Raw genomic sequence first — 26,454 nt, forward strand, 5'->3', positions numbered from 1 at the left:
TATAATGTTACAACAGATGCTCAAAGTTTCCACCATCAGACGTGATGCATGCTTGACACTGACGGAGCATTGATTGCTGGACACAATCGAACACACTGGGAGTTTCTTTGATTGTAGCAGCAGCGCAGATGAGTCTTGCCACGAGATCCGTTTCAGACTCCACAGGCAAGTCATACACCATAGCCTAGAAGGCCCCGCAAAAAGCAATCAAGGCTTGATAAATCAAGTGAGCGTGGGGGCCAGGGAACCAGTCCACCTCGACCAATCCATTGATGTGGGAAAGACCTGTTCAAATGCGCACGAACATCCATTCCATAATGGGGAGGTGCCCCATCATGTTGGAACCACATGTTGTGTCTCACATTTGCTGGAACATCTTCAAGTAAGGCCGGTAGAACCTGTTCCAGAAAGATCAGATAGTTCGTGGTGGTCATGCGGAATGGTAAAAGGTACGACCGCCTATTGACTTATGGTGACATTTCCAGTTATGGGTTCCTATGCAATTCTCGTTTCTTTAGATGTTATCTACCTTCCCTAAACATTTGTTGGTATGTTTTTGAGACACCCTGTGTATAATGTTTTTAAATTTAAATATTATTTTAAAGTTTTAAAAACTTCAAAAGTGATGTAGAAAAAAAAAAAAATTATATTTTGCAGTTATTAAATTAAAAATTTACAAAATAATATTAATTTACTTCAAATATTTTTATTGAGCTTAGTATGCATTTTTAATATTTTCTCAGACTTGAAACAAATACCAGTAGTAGTTTATATTAATACTAGTTGATTGTCTAGCATAAGATGGAATATATGACATATTATTGCAAAGTTATATTTGTAATGTTCACTTACTTATTTCACTATATTTATGAAGAAAACATAGTCGTTCATTTTTCCTTTTGGTTTTACTTAGAACCAACATCCATCTTTCATGTAGTCTGCAACTGAACAGGGGTCTAGACCCGAAATGCATCTTGCAGAATGACTATCAGAAAGATTTAATTTGTCCATCTGAGTGAAGTATGTTCCTGTATGATAAGTCCTTAAAGTATCAATGCACTACATGATTTAGAAACACGTAGTTGTTTCCATTTAATTTTTTGTCTTTAGGCCATGTGGACACAAAAGAGTCTTTTTATCAAGCTCATTGTATCAATAAGTGATCAAGTTTAGAATGGGGCCGCTGGATCATGAAGGATGGGACCTGATGTATCTGGGACAGATCATCCCCAAAAAATTTCTGGTGTTTTCAATCAATTTGGATTCATTCTCAGGTTCCCAGAGCAGTAGTCTGACAGCTTAACTGCTTAGCTTTCCAGCTATCTGTTCATTAGAAGTTTCATTTTGTAATAAAACTATAAAGTAAAGTTTATTTAAAATGACATAAAATAAGGCCTATATTAAAGAATATAGTAAATTGAAGAATATAGTCTATGTTAAGTAATCAGGAAAACTTATACCAATTCTGATAAAATCCAAGTTGAAATAACATTCTCAAATAGACATTTTAGTTGGAAATAATTAATATTCCTACTTTGTAGTTTCTAAGCCAGTAAGAAACACTACCATGTGGTTAATGTTTGCCTAACATTACAGAAAATGATATTGAAAAATTAAAAAAGCATAAAGTATAAAAAGTAAGCAAATGTATTTTATGATGATGATGACAAAGTAATAAATTATATAATACAAATGTATGGTGGAAACAGTTAACATCCACTTTTTAATGACTGATTATAATAAGCAGAAATATTTGGTACTATTTGTTTTGTATTCTGTATGTAGCTTGATACATACAGAATACAAAACAAATAGTAGTACATGATGATATTTTAATGCAAACACTATAATCTGTACATGAATTGAAAAAGAACTGATATTATTGAGGTTTAGCCTACAATTGAATTTCATCAAATTGGATGTATTATGTATTCTATGATTTACTTTTAAATAATAAGCATTTCATGAATAAATATGTTAATTATATAGCTAGATTTAATGTGACAGAAAATGTGTTCAAAACAGAACAGAATGAGTCATATATACACTAAGAGAAGCATGTATGTAGATACGAAAATAATTAAGAAACTTGTGGTCAAATACCTGTCTTAATTTATGTATTTAATTGGATTTGATAGGAGTGGAGAATTTTTCAATAATTTTTAAAATCTTGGTTACTAAATTAGAGTTGTATGTTAATAAATATTTTGTCTTTTTCCACATTTCATTTATGGATTTTTATATATTTGTTTATCTCTTTTCAATATCCTATCACTATGTTTATATAATGTGTCACAGATGATGTAAACTCTCTTTCACTTTATTTTTTCTTACCTCCTTCTCAAATGAAACTTTTTGCGATCTTTTCTGTATTTTCACTATTATAACTAAATCTGATTAATCATTTTGAATTATTCATTTCTAGAAGCAATCTGATTTCCAGTTCTTTATTGAGGCAGAGTGTTAGCAAAGCCTTGTCTATGTGGCTTACAGAATTGTGTTTGTTGTCTAAATCAGTGTTTCTCAAACTTTTTAGTCCACAACTCTCCTTTTGCACTTAAAAATTTCAAAGGACTCCGAAGAATGAGTATGTGTAGAAAAACATCTCGGAGGGAGGGGGTTAATTTAAATTCAGGAGGAGTTAATTTCTTTTGTTTAATCAATCTATCCCATGTTGAAATTTCTCTCCATTGCATGTTGCTTTGCATTGAATTTTCATCAATGTTAAGACTAACAAAATTTAAAAAAAAAAATTATTTCTTTATTTTTCACAAACAAAATAAATATATTGGAAAGTATAAAAACAAAAAATTATATTTCGGAAGTTAATCTAGTCTCAAAACATTCCGATTCAGCACAACACAGTTCTCAGAAAAACAAGTAAAACTTACCAGTCACGATGGGAAAAAAGTCTCGTTCAAATACTGGCGTGAGATAAGCAGAGAGTCAGGGGTAAAACCTTGCTGACCACTTACTCTGCACAGGCTGGTAAAGCCCAACCTCATTGTCATTTCGGATAGCTAGGAGGGCAAAAAGGTGAGTGGGGAGGTGCGTCGGTAAGTCAGCAGGCATCCTTAGATTGACAGGAGACAGGTCTTAACATAACAACAGCATTTATTCTATAACTAAAAGTAGGATATACAGGTTAAATACATGTGGTTAAATAGGCGGTTAAATACAAGTACAAATACTCCTATCGGGAGGAGAGCCAAATAGTTCTATGTTGTTCACGAAATGCGTGCTTGTTCTATTTCTAATGGTTTACAAGTTTCTAACCCCCTAAATACCTCTCTTATGCGTAGCAAAGAGTCGATTCGAACTTTCTTGTATGGAAGGGTCATTGTCGTCGATGTTCTTCCAATGGGTGTCTTCTCCTCTTCTTGGGTCCAGTCTGATGTATGGAAGTCCAGGAGACAGTTTGAGCATGATGTCCTGATATAACTTTCTGTCGAATCGCTCTCCTCGAGTTCTAGCGACTCTTGCTTTTTATCTCCTTAACATGGGAAAAGAGGTCACATGATCGTCAAAAGTTGACACAACAGTGCTGAGTTGGCACTTACATGTCAATTTTCCCATCAGATTCTTATCAAAATGGTGATGATGATCTAATTTCTCACCCGGCGTGTTCTTTCGTCGGATTTGTTACAATTTCCAATAAATTGGAAGTTCCATCAAATGCGTAAATTCGCGGCTTTCACACTGGCATGTCCTTAAGTACCCTCTCATGATCGCACCAGTGCTGCCAGCTAAAAACACATATCAACTAAAATAATATCGGAGTAGCCCAAGACATAGCCAAATATTGCAGTGCTACAGCACTAGTGGAAATTCGAATTTGCCAACTGAAATGCTCTCGATTGATCGGTTTTCGTATAATCAACGCTCTACTATATATCAACTTGCCTACAGATGCAATGCTGCTAGCGAACATCGTTCCAAATGACAACGTTGTTCTATCATAGCTTAGGCAGAGAGTGGAACTCGGGGATTCCCCAATAGCACACAGATTTATGAATATTATATTTAGGCTCGTATTAAAATATTTATATTGTTTTTATTATTTATATGTGCAATTTATTTAAGTAAAAATTATTTTATATATTTTTTATTTCTATTATTTCTAAACATGAATCCATAGTAAATTTATAAAATATTTGAAAAAAAAATTGATCTGGCATCAATTTTTCAGTGACCCCCCCAATATTTTTTGTGACCCCCACTTTGAGAATCACTGGTCTAAATTTATTTGATCAATTTTGACAAAAATTTGCCATTTTCCATTAATTACTACGAAGAATCCAAAAATGAAATAAAAAATGGGGGTCTATGACTTTGTTTTTGAGATATAAAGTCCTAACAGATGCACATGCGACAAAGCAATATTGTGCAAATTGTGTGAGAAAGTTGAGCAATGTCCTAAGGTTGCTAGCATGTCTTCTATGTGATTTATAGAATCGAGTTTATTCTCAAAATTTGATGAGCCAATTTTGATAAAACTTTGCCATTTTCTATTGATTGAAATAAAAGAATTCAGAATGGTAATAAGTGTAAATGTAGAAAATAGGGGTCTATACTTTTATTTTCAATATAATATAAAGTGGGGTCAAAGTGACAATGTCTGTGCTGCTTGAGCATGCCTAACAGAATTTAGGGGCCAAATAAATTAATAAAAAAAGCATTGCATGCACCTGATAGAAAATACATACCAAAAACAAACAGAACCCAAGAACAAAGCAATTGGCATCAACTGCTTTTAGTTTTGTTTGTATTCCTATATATAATGTGACATGTGGGTGAGCTACTGAGAAAGAATACTTCTTGGGAGGTCTCTTATGGGAAACTGGGCCCTATTTAAGTGTTACTAGTGTGAAAAAAAATCTGAAAAACTCCATGTAGCCAGCTTGTTGGCCAGGCATGAACTCATGTCATGACCAATTACCAGTGTTTAGTGGTTTTATCCACTTAGCCACTGGTGGGCATTGGCATCAATTGTTTTGTCTTGGATCACCTCTGTGTGCCTAGCCAGTGCAAGGATTGCCTCTCCCATGACCAGCAGAGGCAAAGATAGTTCTTTCGTGGTGGTGAGTGCAAAGTTTGTCTGTCCACAACGATTAGGTACAAGGATTGCCTTTTCTGTGTCTAACAAATGAAAGTATTGCATCTTTCTTTCTGGCTCCATCTCAATTCTATTGCAATACAACAAAGTTGTGTGATGTTCTAGTAATATATACTACTCTTCTATTTTCTTACTTTTGATTGATAATGACTACACATAAATAAAAAATGTTACCTTTGAATAAATGTAGTTTACTGTAATCAAAAGAAAACATTTTAAATATTTAGAAAATTATAAAAGTGAAACTTTTTAAATATTATATTCATGAATCAGTATAATATAAATGAATAATATCAAAATGATGTCATATGTTAATGAAAGTGATGGAATTTAACTTTTGCATGGTTATGATTAAGTTAAAAATAGTAAAATAGCAATTAAACTTAATGTTTACATAAATTGTGTACATATTTATTTAATTAGTTAAAGTGCAAAAATTTTATTGATTAAACAGCATTTTGAGAAAAACCTATATTAACTATAATTTTACTAATCAGAAACACAATTTTTTTTAAAAGATTTTTTAATACAAAGTTAAATAAGCTCACTTCAATAATTAGTATTTAGAGATTTGTCTTACAATTTATCCATATTACTATGAAAAATTCTTTATATATAAGATTATTTTTTATAAATGATGAGATTTTGTATTACTATCTAATGTTTAATATAAAATCATAGGCACAAAAAACCTTACACACGCTGTTTCTAGCAATCAAATTAATAAGCACAAATGTTTTCGGCCGTTTTGAAAGGCCTTCTTCAGGTGCACTGAGGTCGGCTGGAAAGTCGGATAGCAAATGTTTACGTGACGTCATTGTTTATGAGGGGTTTCCTCTTACAAGAGACGTCACAGCAAAGAAGGTTTAAACGAAACTGACCTTGGAAAATACTTTAAGATTAGCCAAGCTGCGTGAACGATTGTCGAAGATATGCGAATTGTGAAAAGCGCTGCCTGCGTCACTCCTCGATAACCCCCTTAATTAAATAGGCCGGTCCACCCTCTCCTTGTCTGTTTCGTTCTCTAGTGCATTTTCTAAATTTATCAGGTTTCTTTTTCCGCTTTTCACAATTCGCATATCTTCAACAATCGTTCACGCAGCTTGGCTAATCTTAAAGTATTTTCCAAGGTCAGTTTCGTTTAAACCTTCTTTGCTGTGACGTCTCTTGTAAGAGGAAACCCCTCATAAACAATGACGTCACGTAAACATTTGCTATCCGACTTTCCAGCCGACCTCAGTGCACCTGAAGAAGGCCTTTCAAAACAGCCGAAAACGTTTGTGCTTATTAATTTGATTGCTAGAAACAGCGTGTGTAAGGTTTTTTTGTGCCTACGATTTTAAATTAGTTCTAGCTTTGTGTGCAGAGATTAGTTTAATATAAACTTTTTAACTAATTATTACATAATCTGTTCAGTTAATATTAAGATTTATATTTAAAAAAAAATGTTAATATTTCACTTATCTTTTCAAAGAATGAAAACTAGGAAAAATTCTTTAATTGTATTAAATTTTCAAAACAATTTTTTTAGGTAATGGAGGGCAGATTGTCATAAATTCATCTGAAGAATTATTATATGATCCAATATTGCCCCTTGCTGAAAAAATATACAAAAATGCTGATAGTATCTTTCACAAAGAAGATTTAATGAAGGGATATTTAAAATCATCAACTGAAGATACATCACAAATTGAAGGCCAGCTTCAAGAGGTAAATTTTTAATTACTTTACTCTTTTTAATCATTTTACAATGTTTATTGAAATAAAGAATCATTCTATAAATTTTCATTATATTAATGTAAATATTGTTATTAATATATAAATATGTTAATTATATATTTTTTAATTCTTTATAAGAGATATAACCAATACCAATATATCAGTGTATCAGAATATTTCTGATATATTGATACTGTGACATTTTTTTTATATGTATCTTTCACATTGTTTTGCCATGGCAGGCATTCAAACATGACAATGGACATACTGTGCTGTAAAGCTAACATAAAGTAGATAGTACATTCTCTCTGCGTGAGATTTTGCTATGGATGACCATATTACATATGATTGTTGCCACTTTTGGCAAGTGCCAAATTGGTAGGGAGCACTGCTTTGCGGGAGATCAGATTTTTATACAACAAAAGTACCTTCGGTTTGTTCTATGATTAGTTAAAATTTGTCATGACTAAAGAGCCTATGTTATCCATCTGGTTAGTTGTCTTTTTAGACTCTATAGTTGCTCATGCAAAATCAGATGATTATTCTTAAGATATACTGCTTATGGTAATATGCATCAATATTTTGTGCTTAAATTTGTATATATAACTGTGAGTTGTTATTTTAATGTTTAGATTAGTTTTCTTTATTTTATTCTGGTTCCAGAAATGCTTTGTGTTGCTACAAATGCAAATAATTTTTTCTCTCGAAAGTGACATAAAATTTTTGTGTAAGTAACGAATGAGATATTAATAAATTTTTATTTGTTTTATAAACTAAAATCAGTTTTTTAATATAATTAATAAAGATTTTCTTTGAAAAGTACAGATCCAGATATCATAACAGAATATGCTTAGTGCACAAATCTTATTTTAAGTATCTCAGTTTCAACAGGTTTTGACCAGTTGCAGAGCAAGCTGTTGTGCTTTTGCTTATTCTATTTGTATAAAAAAAAAACTTTGAAGACCCAGAAACATTTTAGCAATGGACAGGCAACATACAAGTAATGTCACCAAGTTTAGCAATATTTCAAGACAGTTGGTGATTTGGCAATAATTTTTTCAATCTAGCAGTTTTCCTATACAATTATAAATTTATGTAAGGTGTGTTTGAATTTTTTTTCTGAAAAACAGAGTCGAAGTTAGGTCTAGGCAAACCAGATAATTACAGCTGCCCATTTTGTTCACTAACTATTTAAGTTAGTGAACAAAATGAATATTCTCTCTAAACCAATGAGCTTTCAGGCTTTCATTACTGACACTTGTTGAGTATGGGTAAAAGAAAGTATTAGAATAGGTTGGAAAATTATTAGTATTGGATCATATTGGCAGAATTCAGTATTGTATCATCTCTCTGCTTTATACATTTTATTGAAGTACAATAAGAAAATCTTATCAGAGTTTTAATACTACGCTAATTTTTAAAAAAATTTACTTTTGATATGGCAAACATGCTTAAAAACAATATCAGTTTAATTTTGAATTATTATCAAAACAAACATTTATTAAACTTAACTTGTTTTGTATGAATTTAAAAAATTTATTAAATTTATTAAAAATTTATTAAGTAAATATACAAGTTAAGCATTAAATTCATGTTTACAAATTGTTATGTGATTATACCTATATTGGCTATGTTTCTATAATGTGCATTTTATTAAAAATATCTTTTTGTGTATTTATTCTTTATATACATTTAAACATTTTTAGGTTAAATTTTGATGTATAAAATAGCCTATCATTTTGATAGTCATCTTTTATATATTAAGGACATCATATTAATTTACATAAAAATTTTATGAATTGATAAAATGTTACAATACAGTTGTGCCTTGTATTTTAAATTTAATTCCTTCCACATGGTCATTTGAACTTTGAATTGTTCAGTCTGAATCAATTTTTCCCAATAGAAATAATGGAAAGTGAATTAATCTCTTCCCTGACCCTAAACAATACCCATTTCAATAAACTTAAAACAACAAATTCACATAATTTAAGGAAAATTAAATGCACTAAATAATAAATTAAAGCATGAAAACAATATTTGAAATACATACATACTGTATAATAAAGTGAAAATTGCATTTGTTGGTTGCACACTGTTGACTTTGGCATCTTAAACATGCCTGTCAGATCTGCCACACTTGTACTGCTTTCATGTTTTGTGATAAGTTCCTTTTTCATCTTAATTGTTGATATTATAACCTTCTTTTTAGACTTTGTTGCCTCCACACACTTTTTAGATGTCATGGTTAATAAGTAAAGGTTATATTGGGTTGAACAGAGTTTTTTTTTGTATTTTCTAACAACTGTCATAATTAAATTACACATCTATGTTAAGTAATAACAGTTTTGAAATTTAACACATTATTGCTAATATGAGATTTTATTCTTTGTTTAGAAATTTATTTTAAACATTTTACTTTCAAATTTTGTTGAATAAAATCAATTTGAAATGTTTCCAGATAAAAAGCATATCAGGCATATTATACTTTGAGTTTTGGAAATGATATAATACCATACAAACAGTAAAAAAAGAAATTCATAATGTGTATGGGGAAGATACTCCTAAACTTTGCCATGTCAAATGTGGTTTAAAAAGTTCCATTCAGGAAATTTTTAACTCGGGATATAAAACATATGAGCCATCCAAAAGTTGTGACAAAGAAAAATTTCAGGTAGAAATTAAAGATTGATGAATAACATGCAATATTAATAGTCACATCACTTCCTTTCTATTTGAAATTTTAAATTTATTTAAGATGGTGATGAGATCAGATAACATACATCATAAATACACCTATTGGTATAATACATAATAACAATGCTTAGTTTTATCTAATATTAAGCATCATAAAGATATTTGGGTAGTTCCTGACATATGACTTCATTTTATAATATAAAAAAAAAACCACATTATGTATTTTATAGTTAAAATCTTATTTTCTGTTTTTACAATTTAATTTTTAAATTAATATAATTTTTACTTTGTTAATTGTTTTTTTTAATCAATACAAATTTTTAAATTATAGGAGTTTGCTATATTAGTAAGAGACATTTATGCATTTTATCCATTACTTATAAAATATGCAGATTTACAAAGGTAAGTAAAGCTATTTTTATATTCTTTGTTATATATTTCTTTTTGTTATATTTATGATAATTAACATTTAATTTTCCATTGTTAGAATAATTAATTAATTAAATTGAATGATTTCACATTACAGCTGAGAATAATCTATTCTACCCAGCTCCTAATTTTAATTTAATCTAAAAACACCTTACCACTGAGGTATTTAAATTTCAAAACATAGAGCTGAAAAACATTTGTAAAGAAATTTAAATACCCCATTGTAAAGTGTTTTTATATTTAATTACAGCTCAGATTGATATTCTTGCATTAATATATCTATTGTATTAATAATTGGCTGTAGTCCTCAAAATTATAACAACAGTCTTCATTTTTTCCTGTTTCCTTAGTTTGATTGTCTTGTAGATTGATATTTTATAAAATAGAAAAGCTAGATAATGATATATTATGATGTATCATTGTCAGAACCAGATTTAATTCTTTTGCTGCTTTGTCAGAAAAGGTGGCATTTTAGCCTGGTTTTACACCCAGGCTAGAACGCCACCTTTTCTCGCATAGACATATATGCTTTCAACACTAATTTGGAATTTAATTGCAGAATATTATATGAAAGTGACACATTTTACTAAATGGTACATTTTGTTTTTAATTAAAAATTACATTATGCTTTTTGATGTATATTTATGTAATAAGTGGTCAAAGCTATCTATCTGATGTAATTAGGTAATTTAAATCATTATTTATTAATGTAGATGACTTAATAATTAATTATAAATATTGAAGTATTTGGAATTATTTATTTTTATTGTAAAATTTTTATACTATGCCTACCAATTTTTCTGCCCCTCAAAATCTGCTGCTCTAGGCCCAGGCCTACTGTCCTATTTAGAAATCTGGCCCTGATCATTGTCTACTTTTTAAAATTATAAAATCTTAATGAGTGTGTGTAAACTGAAGAATGTTCTAATAATAAAATTCAAAATGCATATCTTAACATTCAAAATAAAATTTTCAGTCATCTAATATGATATTCTTTTAAAAATGAAAAAAATTCATTTGTGCTAAAATATTAATGTCACTATGAAGAATATGTATATAAATTTTGAATCATTTTCAATTTTTTAAAAGTTTGAGATTATTTTTAATGATTTCTTAGTGTTCCATTTTGATAATTTAACGTTTTAAAAGATTTTTATAAAGATAGATTAGATAAGCTCTAATAAAATTGTTTTATAGATTAACAAAATATTTTTTACAGAACTAGATTAACAAAAGTTTTTTATGGAATTTATATATGTAAATATTGATATGTTTAATATTTAATATTTTTCCTAAAAGTTTGGTTACCAATAAATATTAAATATAAAAATTTGAAAATATTTAAGCAAACTATTTTGTTTGAGGTCTACATTACAACTATGTTTGATCATACTAAAACTGTGATGTAGAACTTGTAAATATAAACATAAAATTAATATTAAAATGATATAAGTTCTGGAAAGATATAGTAAAGTTGTTTTCTCTTATTTGGAAATTGATATGAATGATATCATTGATTTATAAATAAATTGGAATGAAAAATGTTTTTATCAAATAATATCAAATAATTAATTAAATTTTATTTCTTTTTAAGGAATCATTGGCTAAAACATAATGTTAAAGAAGCTGAACAGTTATACAATTATGTTGCCCATATTTTTAATGTGTGGTCCAAATCACAAGTAAATATAATTTTTATATTTAGCCAAATATATATATCTATAATTGTCAATGACATTCAAATGATGTATTTTATATCTGCTTTATTTTACTTTTAAATAGTTTAAATTTTTTTTTAGATCAATTTCTAAATTCAACATTTATAAAATGAAACATTTGCTTAAAAATTATTGTATTTACTTAGGTAACAATCAATATTAATATTGCTAAATTTCACAAATTATTTCAGTTTTTACGTAGAGAAGAACAAAACTATATCTCTCAACATGAAATTGATAACATGGCATTAATAATGCCTGCTGCAGGTCGAGGCAGAGCAACAGTGCAAGCTGTTGAAACTGCAGGAACTGCTAAAAAAGTAAGCATAAATTTCATAGTTTTTAATTTATTTGCATGATTTTTTTTATTTTTGTTCTTATTTAACTATGTTATAAAGCTAATAAACTATAAAGTCAATCACTACATATGCTATTAGATGTGAATGGCTTCAAATGTATAATTTTATGATATTTCTTTCTAAAATATGAACATAAAATACATAAAAATTCCCTTAATTAAAAATTATCTGGAATGATTAAACTAGAATTTATTGTAACTTTAAAGAAATTTTATTCATAAATTAAAAAATAATTAACAAAGTATCAGGTGACAAAGGAGTTTGGAAATAGAGATTTAATTTTTTTCCCATAGGAATAAATATATTGAACATATTTTCTTGAAAATTTATTATTTTACATATTATAAATTTTAAAAGTATTATAAAATTTAGAATTCTATATTTTACATTAAATATTAATATTGAAAATTATGATTAATTAATAGGCAAAGAAAAAACGTGATGGCAAACGTGACAAAGAAAAGGAATTAGCTGCCAGTCTAATGGTCGCTTGTTTAAAGCGTTTACTTCCAATTGGATTGAATTTATTTGCTGGTAGAGAACAAGAATTAGTTCAACATGCAAAGGAAAAATATTTAAAAGTAAATATGATAATAATATAATGTTACTAAATATAAACATATTTTAAAAAATATAAATTTTATATATAGATTACAAAAAACAGCTAAATATTAAATTATCATTATTAATTGATAATTTTTTTAATAAACATTTTAATGATAGTCTACCATTTATGAAAGAAATTAAAGCTACAGTAATTTTATGCCATTTAAATTATAACTTAAACAATTTATAATGTCTGTAGTTACATCAAATATTTGTTGAAAATTATTTTATAAATCTCATGATTACTATCTTCAAATATTAAATAAGACAAAATATGATAATAAAATTATTCAAGGAACATATAGCACATAAAATTATCCAAGGTGAACAAATGTAAATTATGAATGCTTTTGTTTTAGCAGTTACAACATTACTTTAATCTAGAATATAATCTTATATTCTAACTTGTGATGATAATATAATTATTATAAAAAAGCACTAAAACCTTTATTTTCTTCTATTTATAAAAGTAATTTTTTAAAAACATTTTGCTTTATTTAATATTTTGAGATAATAGTTGTGAGACTTGTGTAATTTTGAAAATTGTGTATTTAAAAATTGTAGATTCTGCTTAATAAGACCATCAATTAATTGGGAAAATCATTTATTTGAGACAACTCTTTAAGACCAAAAATAAATCAAGAATATAATCAGAATTTTTTGTTTATTTGACACAACATACTGTTTAATTGGAACAGTAACTGCTAAATGATGTGTGGCAAGATGGTCATCACTAAGTAAATTAATGCCAATTCACTCAATAATGAACACATGCAATTTACGAATGTAGTGACCTATGGTATAGTGATACTGCTTGCAATAACTGCAAGGTGACATGCTTGTGATCACTGTAGATGTATAACATTTAGGCTAACTCATAATAAAGAATATCATCATCAGTGTAGTAAGTTATCTTTATTTTTGAAACTGATTTTGTTAAAATTTTAGGGCACTGCAAACTCACCATGAAGAAATTTGACACTAGCAAACAGAATTGCTTTATTTGAACAAATCATATTCAATACAAAATTATTTTTATTGTAAAAATTCTTATAGGTTTCATCAGTTGTGATATTTTTCAAAAAAGAATTATGAACACAAACTTAAGCATGCAAAATTTTACAAGAAAATCTTTCAAAGTAAATATTATGATATTTAGTAATTAATTTCTTTTTATTTAATTCATTATACAAATTACAGCAGAGTCTGCATAAGTCGTCATAGGTATAACTCGATACCGTCGGTTATACCTATGACTTTAAGTAGTCAGTTTTCTGTGGTCTCAGCCAACTTACATAAGCATTAATGTTAAAAAACTCTGGCTTACTCAACACCGTTTAACTCATCACTGCTGGATAATTTGACATACCTTAGCTGTCCCACACTCATTTAGATGTCTGGTAAGTCAACTCCCCTCCTGATAAATGAGTTTACACCGCATAGTTTACTGTGCGGTTTGAACTCATTTTTTTCAGGAGGGGAGTTGACTTATTTATTAATATATAAATATTAATAAAAATGCCTTAACACTTTATGTATTTTTATATATAAAATAATAACAGATAAATAAAAAGAAAATATATAATTTATATCAACGTCACAGCAGAAGCTGATTTTGCATTTTCTCACATCATGCATTATTTGTAGCTTGTGTTTCACATTTCTGTTAGAAATAAGTGTCCGAAAGCTAACAACGCTTATGCTGGAAGAAAAAATAGGAAATTAAGAAATTTTTTCTTGAGTCGCAGCTGTCTCAAACATCAGAGAAAGTTGCCATACAAAAATGTGGAAGATGCTCTGGTATGTTGGCTAAAGCAAATTCATTCATTGAATCTTCCTGTTTCAGGACTGATACTGAAACAAAAGGCAATGGAAAATTGCTGGGGTATTTGGAGTAGAAACCAACTTTAGTGTCAGTGATGGATGGTCAGAGAAGTACAGTCCCGACCAAAATGATCGACTATAAGTCGATCGATTGCGCAGCTGTGGAAATTGATCACTTGTTACTCCAGGACGTTCTATCTCTTAGCAAAGGCGTTTCAGGTGGACTGATCCGATTTGAGCCGTAATAGGGGTGAGGAAATCGAGCCGGAGGGACTTAAGCGTGCAGTCAAGCGCTCTGCAGGTTGACAAGACTAATCGCTCATCGCTTGCCTAAAACTGCATGTGTAGCATCAGGCCTTTTTTCTTTTAAAATTGTAAATTTGCCGCCACTGATCATCAGAAATATGATTTTATCCGTTATCTTTATAATTTTCTTTCTGTATAATGTTTTATTTACATTTATTTTCCTGTAATTTGAGACGATACAGCTTTAAAATAAACAGATCAGGTCTCAATTGCCAATAGATTATCTCAACTTTCACCGATTGTCGTCGGTTCCTTTGTAATCGAGAGGAATAGGACCCTGTGTCAATTTTCACTGTTAAGTGTTAATTGTTTTTGCGGTAATCTGAGTAGAGGGGAGAAGTTACTTAATAAACCGCCAAGTGTTTTATTACTGTTTAAACAACTGCTCCCCAATTGTTATTTTTAGTAATAGGAGAGGGGTAGATCGTGTGTCAAGGTCAGTTAAAGTTTATTACTTTCGCAACAGAGTGTCATCTGAGCTGCCACCCACTCCCCATCCTAAATGACAACAACGTGCTAAGTGTTTTATTAGTATGTAAACAAACTCCTTTCCCTGTCAGAAGTGGGTCAAATGTCAAGTTTACTATTTAATAGTATTGAACAGAATGTTGTCCTTGATATTTAACTATCATTTTGTCAGAACTCTTTATTTTGAATACTTTTCTTATAATTTATTTCCGCTTCGGTTATAAAATTGTTTTTATCATGTTTTAAATCCGTGCGTTTTATAATACACTTATATAAAGTTACGAATTAAAATTATAAAACAACGAAATGTGCATTGCAATTTTAATTCGTAACTTTATATAAGTGTATTATAAAACGCGCGGATTTAAAACATGATAAAAACAATTTTATAACCGAAGCGGAAATAAATTATAAGAAAAGTATTCAAAATAAAGAGTTCTGACAAAATGATAGTTAAATATCAAGGACAACATTCTGTTCAATACTATTAAATAGTAAACTTGACATTTGACCCACTTCTGACAGGGAAAGGAGTTTGTTTACATACTAATAAAACACTTAGCACGTTGTTGTCATTTAGGATGGGGAGTGGGTGGCAGCTCAGATGACACTCTGTTGCGAAAGTAATAAACTTTAACTGACCTTGACACACGATCTACCCCTCTCCTATTACTAAAAATAACAACTGGGGAGCAGTTGTTTAAACAGTAATAAAACACTTGGCGGTTTATTAAGTAACTTCTCCCCTCTACTCAGATTACCGCAAAAACAATTAACACTTAACAGTGAAAATTGACACAGGGTCCTATTCCTCTCGATTACAAAGGAACCGACGACAATCGGTGAAAGTTGAGATAATCTATTGGCAATTGAGACCTGATCTGTTTATTTTAAAGCTGTATCGTCTCAAATTACAGGAAAATAAACCTAAATAAAACATTATACAGAAAGAAAATTATAAAGATAACGGATAAAATCATATTTCTGATGATCAGTGGCGGCAAATTTACAATTTTAAAAGAAAAAAGGCTGATACTACACATGCAGTTTTAGGCAAGCGATGAGCGATTAGTCTTGTCAACCTGCAGAGCGCTTGACTGCACGCTTAAGTCCCTCCGGCTCGATTTCCTCACCCCTATTACGGCTCAAATCGGACCAGTCCACCTGAAACGCCTTTGCTAAGAGATAGAATGTCCTGGAGTAACAAGTGATCAATTTCCACAGCTGCGCAATCGATCGACTTATAGTCAATCATTTTGGTCGGGACTGTACATTGCACAACTGTATTTTCCTAATTGATAGTTTTGTGGTTTTTTTCAACTTCACTTTAATTGTCATATCGGATAACTCGACACATTTTCACTTCCTCTTGGGGTGTCGACTTATGCAGACTCAACTGTATATGTTTTATGTTTATATATAATAAATGTAATTTTAGCAAAAAAGCCTAGAAGTAGCAAAATGTTAAATATCAGTCATTGCCAACAGTCAGAGCTATTCTGGAGTGCCAAAATTTACAGTTGTGTATGTAATACAATAGCAAGATAAACTGCAAGAGAAACATGTTATGCTATAAATGTTCCAGGGAACATTTGAAAAAGTGGAAACATGAAAGCAAGGACCCAGACATTGAGAAAACTCTCAAACAATAACTGTTAATTGTAACTGGAGAAGCATACATGTCAGTGGCCCAGTGCCAATGAAAACTCTGTCAAAGGAGCTAACTAAAATGCTGAATTACAAATGTTTCAATGTAACAGATGATTAATTGTCTCAATAAAAATCTAGATATAGCCTTAGATTTAAGAATACACATGACTAGAAAGAAAATGTTAATGCTTTAAGTACTAAACAATGGAAATCCATAAAAATACCCTACTACAAAAATATTGTGTACGTTGGGATCTGCACAAACTTTCTGTTACTTTTTGTCAACCATGTAGCACATTTTCATTAGATTCTTTAGAAAACATCAATCTAGTATTTTTGTCTTTCAATGCCATATCCTTTTGCAGTCAATGGGCAAGAAATAATAAAAAAATTTAGAGATTTTATTACAGAAGATTGTTACTATAAATCTCAAAGCAATTGAACAATTAATGTTTCATATATATGTTACAGTAAAAGTGATTCATCTGGTTATTATGCATAATCACCAATGATTTCAGTAAATGTGATAAATTTCTTTCATATATCATGAATTAATCATATTTACTGGTGATTATGCATACTTGGCAGTTCATAGTGATAAATAAGATAAATTGTACTAATTTTAAGTCCAAATTATCCATAATTGCCAGTTTAGGATGGTAAATTTGATAAATAATGCATTCTCATTGAGTAATTCTTGGTTAGAGAGTAACCATACCCAGCACTGGACTGAGGATTACGATTTATGCATCTTATGAAGAATAGATCCTATCATCAAGGCATTAAGTGTAGTCCTGATGAAGCCATGTTTGGTTGTTTGGTTCACCTTTAAAAGTTGGTGTGAAGACATCATTCCTTCCTAATGATGCTGTAGCAGATGTTCACATCAAAGAGGAGCTATGAGGAATAATTGAATCACTAGATCAATTAGAAGGATCCAATAAAAATATTTCAGAAAAAGTATTGAAAATGAACAGCCATCAATCAATCAACCCTATGTGACTATCCTTGATTCATCAACCAAACAAGAAGTGAGTGAGTGCAAAGGCAGGTTTTGAAGCTCAAGTGAAGTAAATGAAGAAATTATCAGAGCTGAAGTTGCAGTAGACAAAGTAGGAGTTACAGGAAAGCTAAGAATAACAGATATGGACAGGGCAAGAGACAGTTTGCAGAATATATTGGCAGTAATATTAGCTACTGAAAATGATGAGTACTATCACTTGGGAACAAAAGAGAGATATCTTTTACAATTGTATACTAGAAACCAGTTTGTGTTATGTGACAAACAATTTCTTACAGAAGAGAATACAGTAGACCCCCCTATAACACGGGTTCATATAACACGGATTCGTATAACACGGCAAAAAAATTGCAATCGTGTTCGTATAACACTCAAACTGGTATAAGACTCGTATAGAGATCGTAAAGAGACTCGTATAACATGGTAAAATGTCATTGCCGACTCATGTCGTGACAGGATTGGTCGAATCTGGACCAATAGCTGATATTGTACAAACCGTTGAGTTTTAATGAGCACTGGACCTAATAAAAAACATTTATTATTCAATGGCCATAAAAATTATATTTTTATTAATGATTCTCCAAAGTTAAGTTATTTTTCTGCAAAAAATTCGCTGATTAGGAAACATGTGCCCGCTATTCGATGATCTGCTCCACAACGAAAACAAGCTTAAGCAATGGCGTCATCGAACAGTGCACACACGGTAAGTAATTCTACAATTTTTTGTTTATAGCATAATTTATGTGGATTAGTCCCAAAAAATTATACGTGATTTGGAAATGTTGAGTTAAATTTGTCTAGAATTGATTAATTTTATGGAAGAAAACCTTTCAAACAGCCATAGCCCCTAAACTGCACCGTGTGCCGGGCTGTGATTGGCTCATGTATTTAAGTGACTCATACAACATGGATTCATGTAACATGGAACATATCTACCATGTTATGGGGGGGTCTACTGTATATTAAATATCACTCTTTCTCTTAGGGAGTGCACAAGAAAAACTCCAATTTCAGAAGGTGAGATATCAAAGGTGCTCATGTAAAAGAAAGTGTAATCCATCCAAATTCAGATGTAAAGAAAATGAAAAATTATGTAATTCGAAATGTCATGATAGTTTGCTATACTTTTTCTAAACAAATTTTTTGGTATTTTTTACAATAATTTTAATATTACACTGAAGCAGATTTTTTTTAGTTTTCTTATATTCATTAAATTATTCTAATATTAATAAAATGGAAAAAGCATTTTTGCTTTTTAAAAGCAAATTTAATTTTATTAAAGTTGTTTAAATTTATAAGTTACTTTATTAAAACAACAAAAAGTAAGAAATTTTAAGATATTTATGGAATTTATGAACTGAATTTTAGAAATTATGCAAAAATCACTATAAAAGTAACATATTTAGCAATATCCATCAAACTTACTAAACTCATTTCAGAATTACACATAATTACCAATAAAAGTGAGAAATTTAGTGAAATTTATCAAACTCACCAAGATGATTGGTGATAATGCATAACAACCAGCCATTATTAATTACCTGTTAATCACTTTTACTATAACATGTACTATAGCATAAATATTTGTTATAATCTGTACCATTTATCTAGAATTTACTTAATTATTTTTATTTCTCAATAAATAGTAGTTTATTTTATATATTTTTAATACTTTAAGTTAACTTCACATAATTGTGATAATCACTTAATTGGACCAAAGTGTTCTAGTCGTGATGTGTTTTAATTAACCAGAATTTACTGTATTTTTATTTGGTATGAAATGTGCATAAAGAGAAATAAGATATGCAGTATTATTTGTGATATTACATTATATTTAATTTTATAATTTAATTTACAGAAGCAACAAGAATCAGATATACTTGATTACATAAGCCTTCAGTTGACTCTTCCAGATAAGGTAATATCACTTTTACTATTAATTTTTACTCAAATTATATTTTAAAAATGTAAAAAAATATATCATATATTAGGATTGTCCAACTTGCAGTCTGACCTTGGTAGATAATTGGCCAATGTCATTTTATTTGATAATTGAGAAATTTTCATTAAACTCTTCCATGCATGATTTACCACAATCAATTTTTCTGTATTCAAAAGTATTGTATCCAAATTTGAGAAATTTTATTCTAAACATTTTTTCAATATTTGGTAATACTAACTTATGTGGATGTAAATTTCAACAATGAAAATATTAAAATGTAAATAGAAAATAGGTTATCTGAAGATTTATTGAAGTAAACACTACAACTTTTCACTAAATAAATAGAAATTGTCTTTGATACTGCTAAGATTTAAAGTCAATTTCTAAGCAGTATGCTAATTTATTAAAATTAGCATACTGCTCAGTATTCTCATTAAAACGTTGTTTACTTATACTATGTTATTTAATTAAAAAATAAAAATGTTTTATTTTTTTTATACTCAGAAAAATATTTCTCTAGTCTGTGACTAACTATTGATAGAAAATACAATTTAGCTGTTGAACTGGAAAAGGTTGGACTATTCTGTTATATATAATTAAATTATGAGCTGAAAATCAAAAGTTTCATTTATTTAGAAGAAAATAATAATTTTTCAAGAAAAATTTTTTCATCACTTTCAAACAAAAACTCATATACTAATAGTTTTCTATGTGGAAAAACTTTACTATCAAGCTTTCTGATAAAAATTTTTAAAATCTTTTTCAGAGACATTATGTAATTAATTTTAATTAAAAGTTTTATTTAGTAAAGTTTTGTTCTGTTAAATGATTTATTTATTTGAAACAAATTTGGTTGAAAATCCTAAGGACAAAGATTTTTCAACTTTATAGACTTTCTTGGACTATGTAATCTTCTTAGAACATAATAAAAACTTTTAATATATAATATGTGCAAAATTTATGTTATATTTATATATAATTCATATTTTATTTTTCTTAGATTGATCCTAGTGATGATATGAGTTGGCAACACTATTTATATAGTAAATTAGGAACAAGAAGAGAAGGTACAGCAGCAGTATTACCCACTCAATTGGTTGAGAGTATTGTTGATATGGCAAAAGTTCTTTATGGACTTCATATGGTATTTATAGTTTTACTAATTTAAATAAATTTGTATTTCTTTTGATTAAAATTCTAAAAATCATATTGTTTTTAAGCAATAATTGTAATATTACTTTTTTAGAATTTTTATATCATTTTAGAGTTAGATAACAATTCCATCTTTTTGCAACTTATTTTTTTCCAAACTTATCTCAAAAATTTAATTCTCAAAAATGTGTTCAGAGATGACTTAAACTTTAACATTAAATTTAATTAAATCTAATAGGTTATCCCTGTACTGTTATCAAAAATTATTCACAAAAACATACAAATAATTCATTTACTTCTTTTAATTATAATATAAAATATTTTAGAAACCTATTGCCACTCTTTGTTCTAAACTTAGAAAATTGAAATCTTGTTTATTTTTGTAGTAAAAGTAGAACTTTAATTGAATTGCTTACTAAAATTTATTTCAGTTACATAAAGATGGATTCTGTTATGCCTTATATACATTATGGCTTGAAAGAATAATTATTGAAATTGTAATTTTTCTGGATAAAGGTGTAATGGTTCACATTTAATCCATAGGCCTAATAATTTATAAGTTACAAAGAGAAAACTTTATTTTCTGTATCATAAAAGAATAAAACTACTTTTATCTCTGATGATAAAATAACATGATTTTCATTTATAATTAGATTTTATAAATATATTAATAAAGTACAATAATATTCAGATAGAAAAAATTGGTCAATGAAATAGTGGCAAAATTGGTTATTCAACAATATAAATATTGACACAGTATTTGTTTAGGACATCGATTTCATTCAATATTTAACAAACTTTACATTAATATTCATTGCCAAGTTGTCTTCTATTTTAAACCTATTCATTAGTTATAACTAATGAATTATATCTGTTGAGCCTGTATATTTGCATTAGTATTGTATACTAAAAATGTTCCATATTTTCATTTTAAAAATTTGTTCATTAAATTTAAATTCTTGATATACTCGATTAGTCTTGCAAACTAGTAGAAGTAGTTTCTTTTAGAATAATATTTATAGCATTTAAATTTAATCTAAAGCTGTATTACTTTCTTCAAACTATATTTTGTAATGTTAGAAGAATAAGTTATCTTAATTTAATTGGAACTGGTGTATTTGTTTTAAATTATTTCAAAGTATTAATATTATATATTATAAAACCAGGGACGAATTCTCTGGGCTTGCTTAGCATGCGCTGCATGCTTAAGAGAAAGTTTTGACTGTCAATATACTTTTTATATGAGAACAAATATGCCAACAATAATTTATTCTAACATGTAAAATCTTTCTTTTATCATTTGTGTTTGCTTTTACATTGACAGCTAGCGGCTAGCCATTTTAAGTCACTGCCATGCTTGTGGGGACTTGATCACTTGCTTGTGTGGAAGTTTGCCGCAGCAAACAAGTGTGCACGCATGACATCATTTGAAGCATTTAACACAGCCAGATTGTATCGAAACTGCTTGCTCGCGGTACCCAGTCAGCATACATGTATTGTGTACAGGGGCAGATCTACATAGAGATTAATAGGGCTTAACCCGCCCTGTCGGCCCCATTGTAAATTCCCAGTAGTCCAAGACTAAGGGCAATTTGCTTTATAACAAAAGAAAAACGGCTAAACTACAATACTAAACGCGTGAAGGCAAAATTACAAGGTTTTCTTGATGTAATTTTTTTTTACAACAAAATTCTATCGATCTTCCTGGTTAAACACAAAACTAATCACTGCACCCGGTACAATCCGACTAATACAACAGTCCTGATGTAGTTCGTAAGTGAAAGGTCACCTCCAAAATGTCGATGCAAACGGATAAAAAAAAATATAAATAAAGTTCTACACACTTCCCTTTTGACTTGCCTGTCCACTGCTCTCCTGACGAATCGCACAACTCCAAAAAGGGATGAGAACAAAGGGGGAACACCTTAAATACACCTCCACAGTGGCTCCCCCTACCGTGGAACATAACCGTTACAAACAAAAAAAAATAAATACTAATCAACATGGTGTTGTAACACCACATATCTCCCCCAGAAGAATCATTTACCATTATGAAGACGCCAAAAGTCAATTTTTCTTTCTCTTAGGTTATATGGTCTCGCCTCAGTTTTAGTAAGAGTTTCACCAGGGTTATTAGAGCATTGATTTGCTGTTAAACTTTTTGCTTCCCATTCACCTGTTCTTCGAATTACGGGAATGTCAGGCAGTTCACTTCCATCCTCGAGGTCGTCCTCCTCGAAGATATTATTTTGTCTATTTTTACTATGGTTCAAATTTCTGTTATTACTCTGTGGGTACCCGTAACACAGTTTTAATCGGTCAACATGAACGGTGTCTTTATCTTTGTGATTACAACCTTCTATTTCATAAGTAGTCGGACCCCGGACGGAAACTATTCTGAAGGGCCCTTTATACTTTGCTCCAAACTTGTTACGCTTCACGCCCTTATTTAGTAACCAAACGCGCTGACCAACCATAAATGTTCTACATTTCCGGTTACGATTTCTATAGCTCCTACTTTTCTTATTAAAATCTTCTGAAAACTTCGATGCATTTTCTCTCAAAACTCGTAATTTGGACATTAGGTATTCTCTATGGTCGTCAAGATCTCTATTTACATCTTCATAATTAATGTCAGGAAGACGGGGGTCAAAACCGTAAAGGAGAAATGCGGGAGAATCGTCGACAGCAGAGTGAGGAGAAGAGTTATAAGCATAGGCAGCGGGATATACTAACTCGTCCCAATCAGCACCGTTATGTTCAGAGGTTTTTGATATGATTTCGATTATCGACTTATTCACCCTCTCGCATACACCATTAGCACAAGGCCGGTATGCAGTGGTGATATTTCTATTAATTTTTAACCACTTACAAACATCCGAGAATAGAGAGGATGTGAAATTCGTACCCCTGTCGGATATTATAGTGTTAGGAACTCCATACCTACACATAATTTTATCGAATACTGCGTCACTCACAGTCAAGGCAGTTTGGTCCTTTAGCGGGCATACTTCTACGAATCTAGTGAAAATATCAATCATCACTAGCAAGAATTTGTTTCCTTTTTTTGTGCAGTTCAGTGGACCTACAATGTCTAGCGCTACCTTCAAAAAGGGAGAAGTAGCAGTCTCATTGGGTTGATAAGGAGCCTGACCCTTATGCATGTTATAACGTTGGCAGGTTTGACAATTTTGTATCACGTCTGCTACCTTTCGTCTTAGGTTTAATATATAGTAATGCCTTTCAATCATTTTGATCGTTTTGTTAATACCTCTATGACCAATGAGGTTATTCTGGTGAAAAGCCCTTATAATATCATTGGTAAGCCCCTTTCCTACACACACCAGGTTCACTTGTTGGTCACGGGTACTATTATGAACAACACGAAACAAGCAATTGTTTACCAATTCAAACCCCAGGGCTTTCCGCTGTTGAGTGAAGTCTCCCTTATCCTTTCTCACCAAGTCACGTTTGATAGGACCAAAATAGTCGTCGTCGTCTTGTGATCTAATGATATCATCTCTGTCAGGAAATTCCCACCTAACTACGTTGATGTTATTGCATTCCTTACGTCTAGAAACACGGGACAGCAGGTCAGCCACTTTATTCTCACTCCCTTTAATATGTCTTACTTCGACGTCGAAATCGCTTACTTCCATGGCCCACCTCATCAAACGCTTGTTTCCATTATTTAAGTTGTTAAGAAAAACCAAGGGTTTATGGTCAGAAAGAATGACAACCTTTTGACCAAGGATTAGATATTTAAAATGCCTAAGGGCAAGGACGATTGCTAGACATTCCTTCTCTATCGTTGAATATTTTAACTCGGCGCCTTGGAACTTCTTACTAAAATAGCCTATGGGAACAAAGCTCATTCCTCTCTTCTGTTCTAACACAGCGGCGGCAGCCTTATCAGACGCATCAGTGTGAATGTAAAAAGGGTGGGTGAAGTCAGGATGGGATAAGAGTGGAGGTTTGGATAAGGCCTCCTTCAAGCCTTCGAAGCTACTTCGGCAACTTTCATTCCAACAAAACTTTTTGTTCCTCTTTGTTAAGTCGATTAGAGGAGCTGCCATTTCATAGAAATTGGGAATAAACTCCCTAAAGAATCCCACAGATCCGAGGAAGCTACGTACACCTTTAGTGTTTTTAGGAGGGTCCATTGTCTTGATCGGATTGATATTCTCAGGATCAGGCCTGATTCCTCTGGAGTCAATTACATGCCCTAGATAACAAATTTCTTTAGCTAAGATCTTACATTTTTTTGGATTCAATTTCAAATCAGCTTCGTGGATTAATTTAAGAACGTCCTTGAGTAAGATTAAATGTTCTTCTAATGTGGGAGAAAACAGAACAACATCGTCCTGAAAAACGAAACAACTAATGCCGATAAATCTCGCTAATATCTTTGTCATAATATATTGAAAATACCGACCACTATTTTTTCCACCTTGGGGCATCCTGCACAGCTGAAATTTCCCCCATGGGGTAGAGAAGGCAAAAATGTGGCGGATCGATTTATCTAATGGTATTTGAAAGTATCCCGATTTCAAGTCCAAAACGGAAAAGTATTTACTTCCAAAAAACTGAGATAGTATATCATCTATACGAGCCATCGGGAACTCTTGTGGTCTGGTGATCTCATTGACCTTTCTCAAATCGAGGGTCATCCTTATCTCACCGGAACTCTTTGGGACTATATATATTGGGGAGTTCCATTCGGAATTGCTTTCTTCGCAAATGCCTGCTCTAAGAAACTCATTAATTTTCTTTTTTAATGCCGGTAGATGCACATGTGGTATCCGATACTGTCTGACGTTAATGACCTTCCCCGACTCAATCTCAACCTTATGACTGAACTTCGTAGTGCCAGTTAATTCAGAGACATTATCTACAAAGCAATTTGGATAACTTTCTAAGATCCTTACTACTTCCGCCTTAGTACCTTCTTCCACGTGACTCAGGTCAATGTTGCTTTTAACATTACTCTCGCTAGTGTTTATGGTCAGGGTGACAGTCTCGTGCCTTTGGTAATCATGATCATAATTGCTAAAGTCTATGTTAGTAATAAGGGCCCTATGATGACATAAGAAATCCATGCCAAGGATGATATCATAATTTAAACCTTTTGGGAAAGCCAAACTGGGCACTTCCAACTTGATACAGTCATGATCATTGAAGTGGCATTGAATAATCACGGCCTCACTACTCTGCAACTGTGTGCCGGTTATACCCCTCATAGTGGTATCCATGCTAATTACCCAATGGTTGTTCCTTTGCTTCAATCTCCTCGTTAGGCTGCTATTAATTATGGATCTTTCAGCACCAGTGTCAATTAGGCAATCTACACCTAACATACCAATTCGTCCCTTGATCGTTGGAACATTACTCTTAGATAGTTCAGAATTATTGGCCAAATTTAAGACAACATAACGATCACTTGGTTG

The 26,454-nt window shown here is 30.7% G+C and overlaps 1 protein-coding gene across 1 annotated transcript in view; it reads left to right on the forward strand.

Moving 5' to 3' along the window:
- Positions 1 to 26,454, forward strand: part of RyR (Ryanodine receptor) — a 417,183-nt gene that overhangs the window by 255,917 nt on the left and 134,812 nt on the right. Inside the window, 7 exon segments of the mRNA XM_067275817.1 lie at positions 6,648 to 6,826; positions 9,864 to 9,934; positions 11,556 to 11,643; positions 11,871 to 11,999; positions 12,464 to 12,619; positions 19,772 to 19,831; positions 20,856 to 20,999. Coding sequence (XP_067131918.1) covers positions 6,648 to 6,826; positions 9,864 to 9,934; positions 11,556 to 11,643; positions 11,871 to 11,999; positions 12,464 to 12,619; positions 19,772 to 19,831; positions 20,856 to 20,999 — 827 coding nt within the window.

The sequence above is a fragment of the Centruroides vittatus genome, unplaced genomic scaffold (assembly GCF_030686945.1).
Source record: "Centruroides vittatus isolate TY-2023 unplaced genomic scaffold, ASM3068694v2 contig_1158, whole genome shotgun sequence".
Classification (NCBI taxonomy): Eukaryota; Metazoa; Arthropoda; class Arachnida; order Scorpiones; family Buthidae; genus Centruroides; species Centruroides vittatus.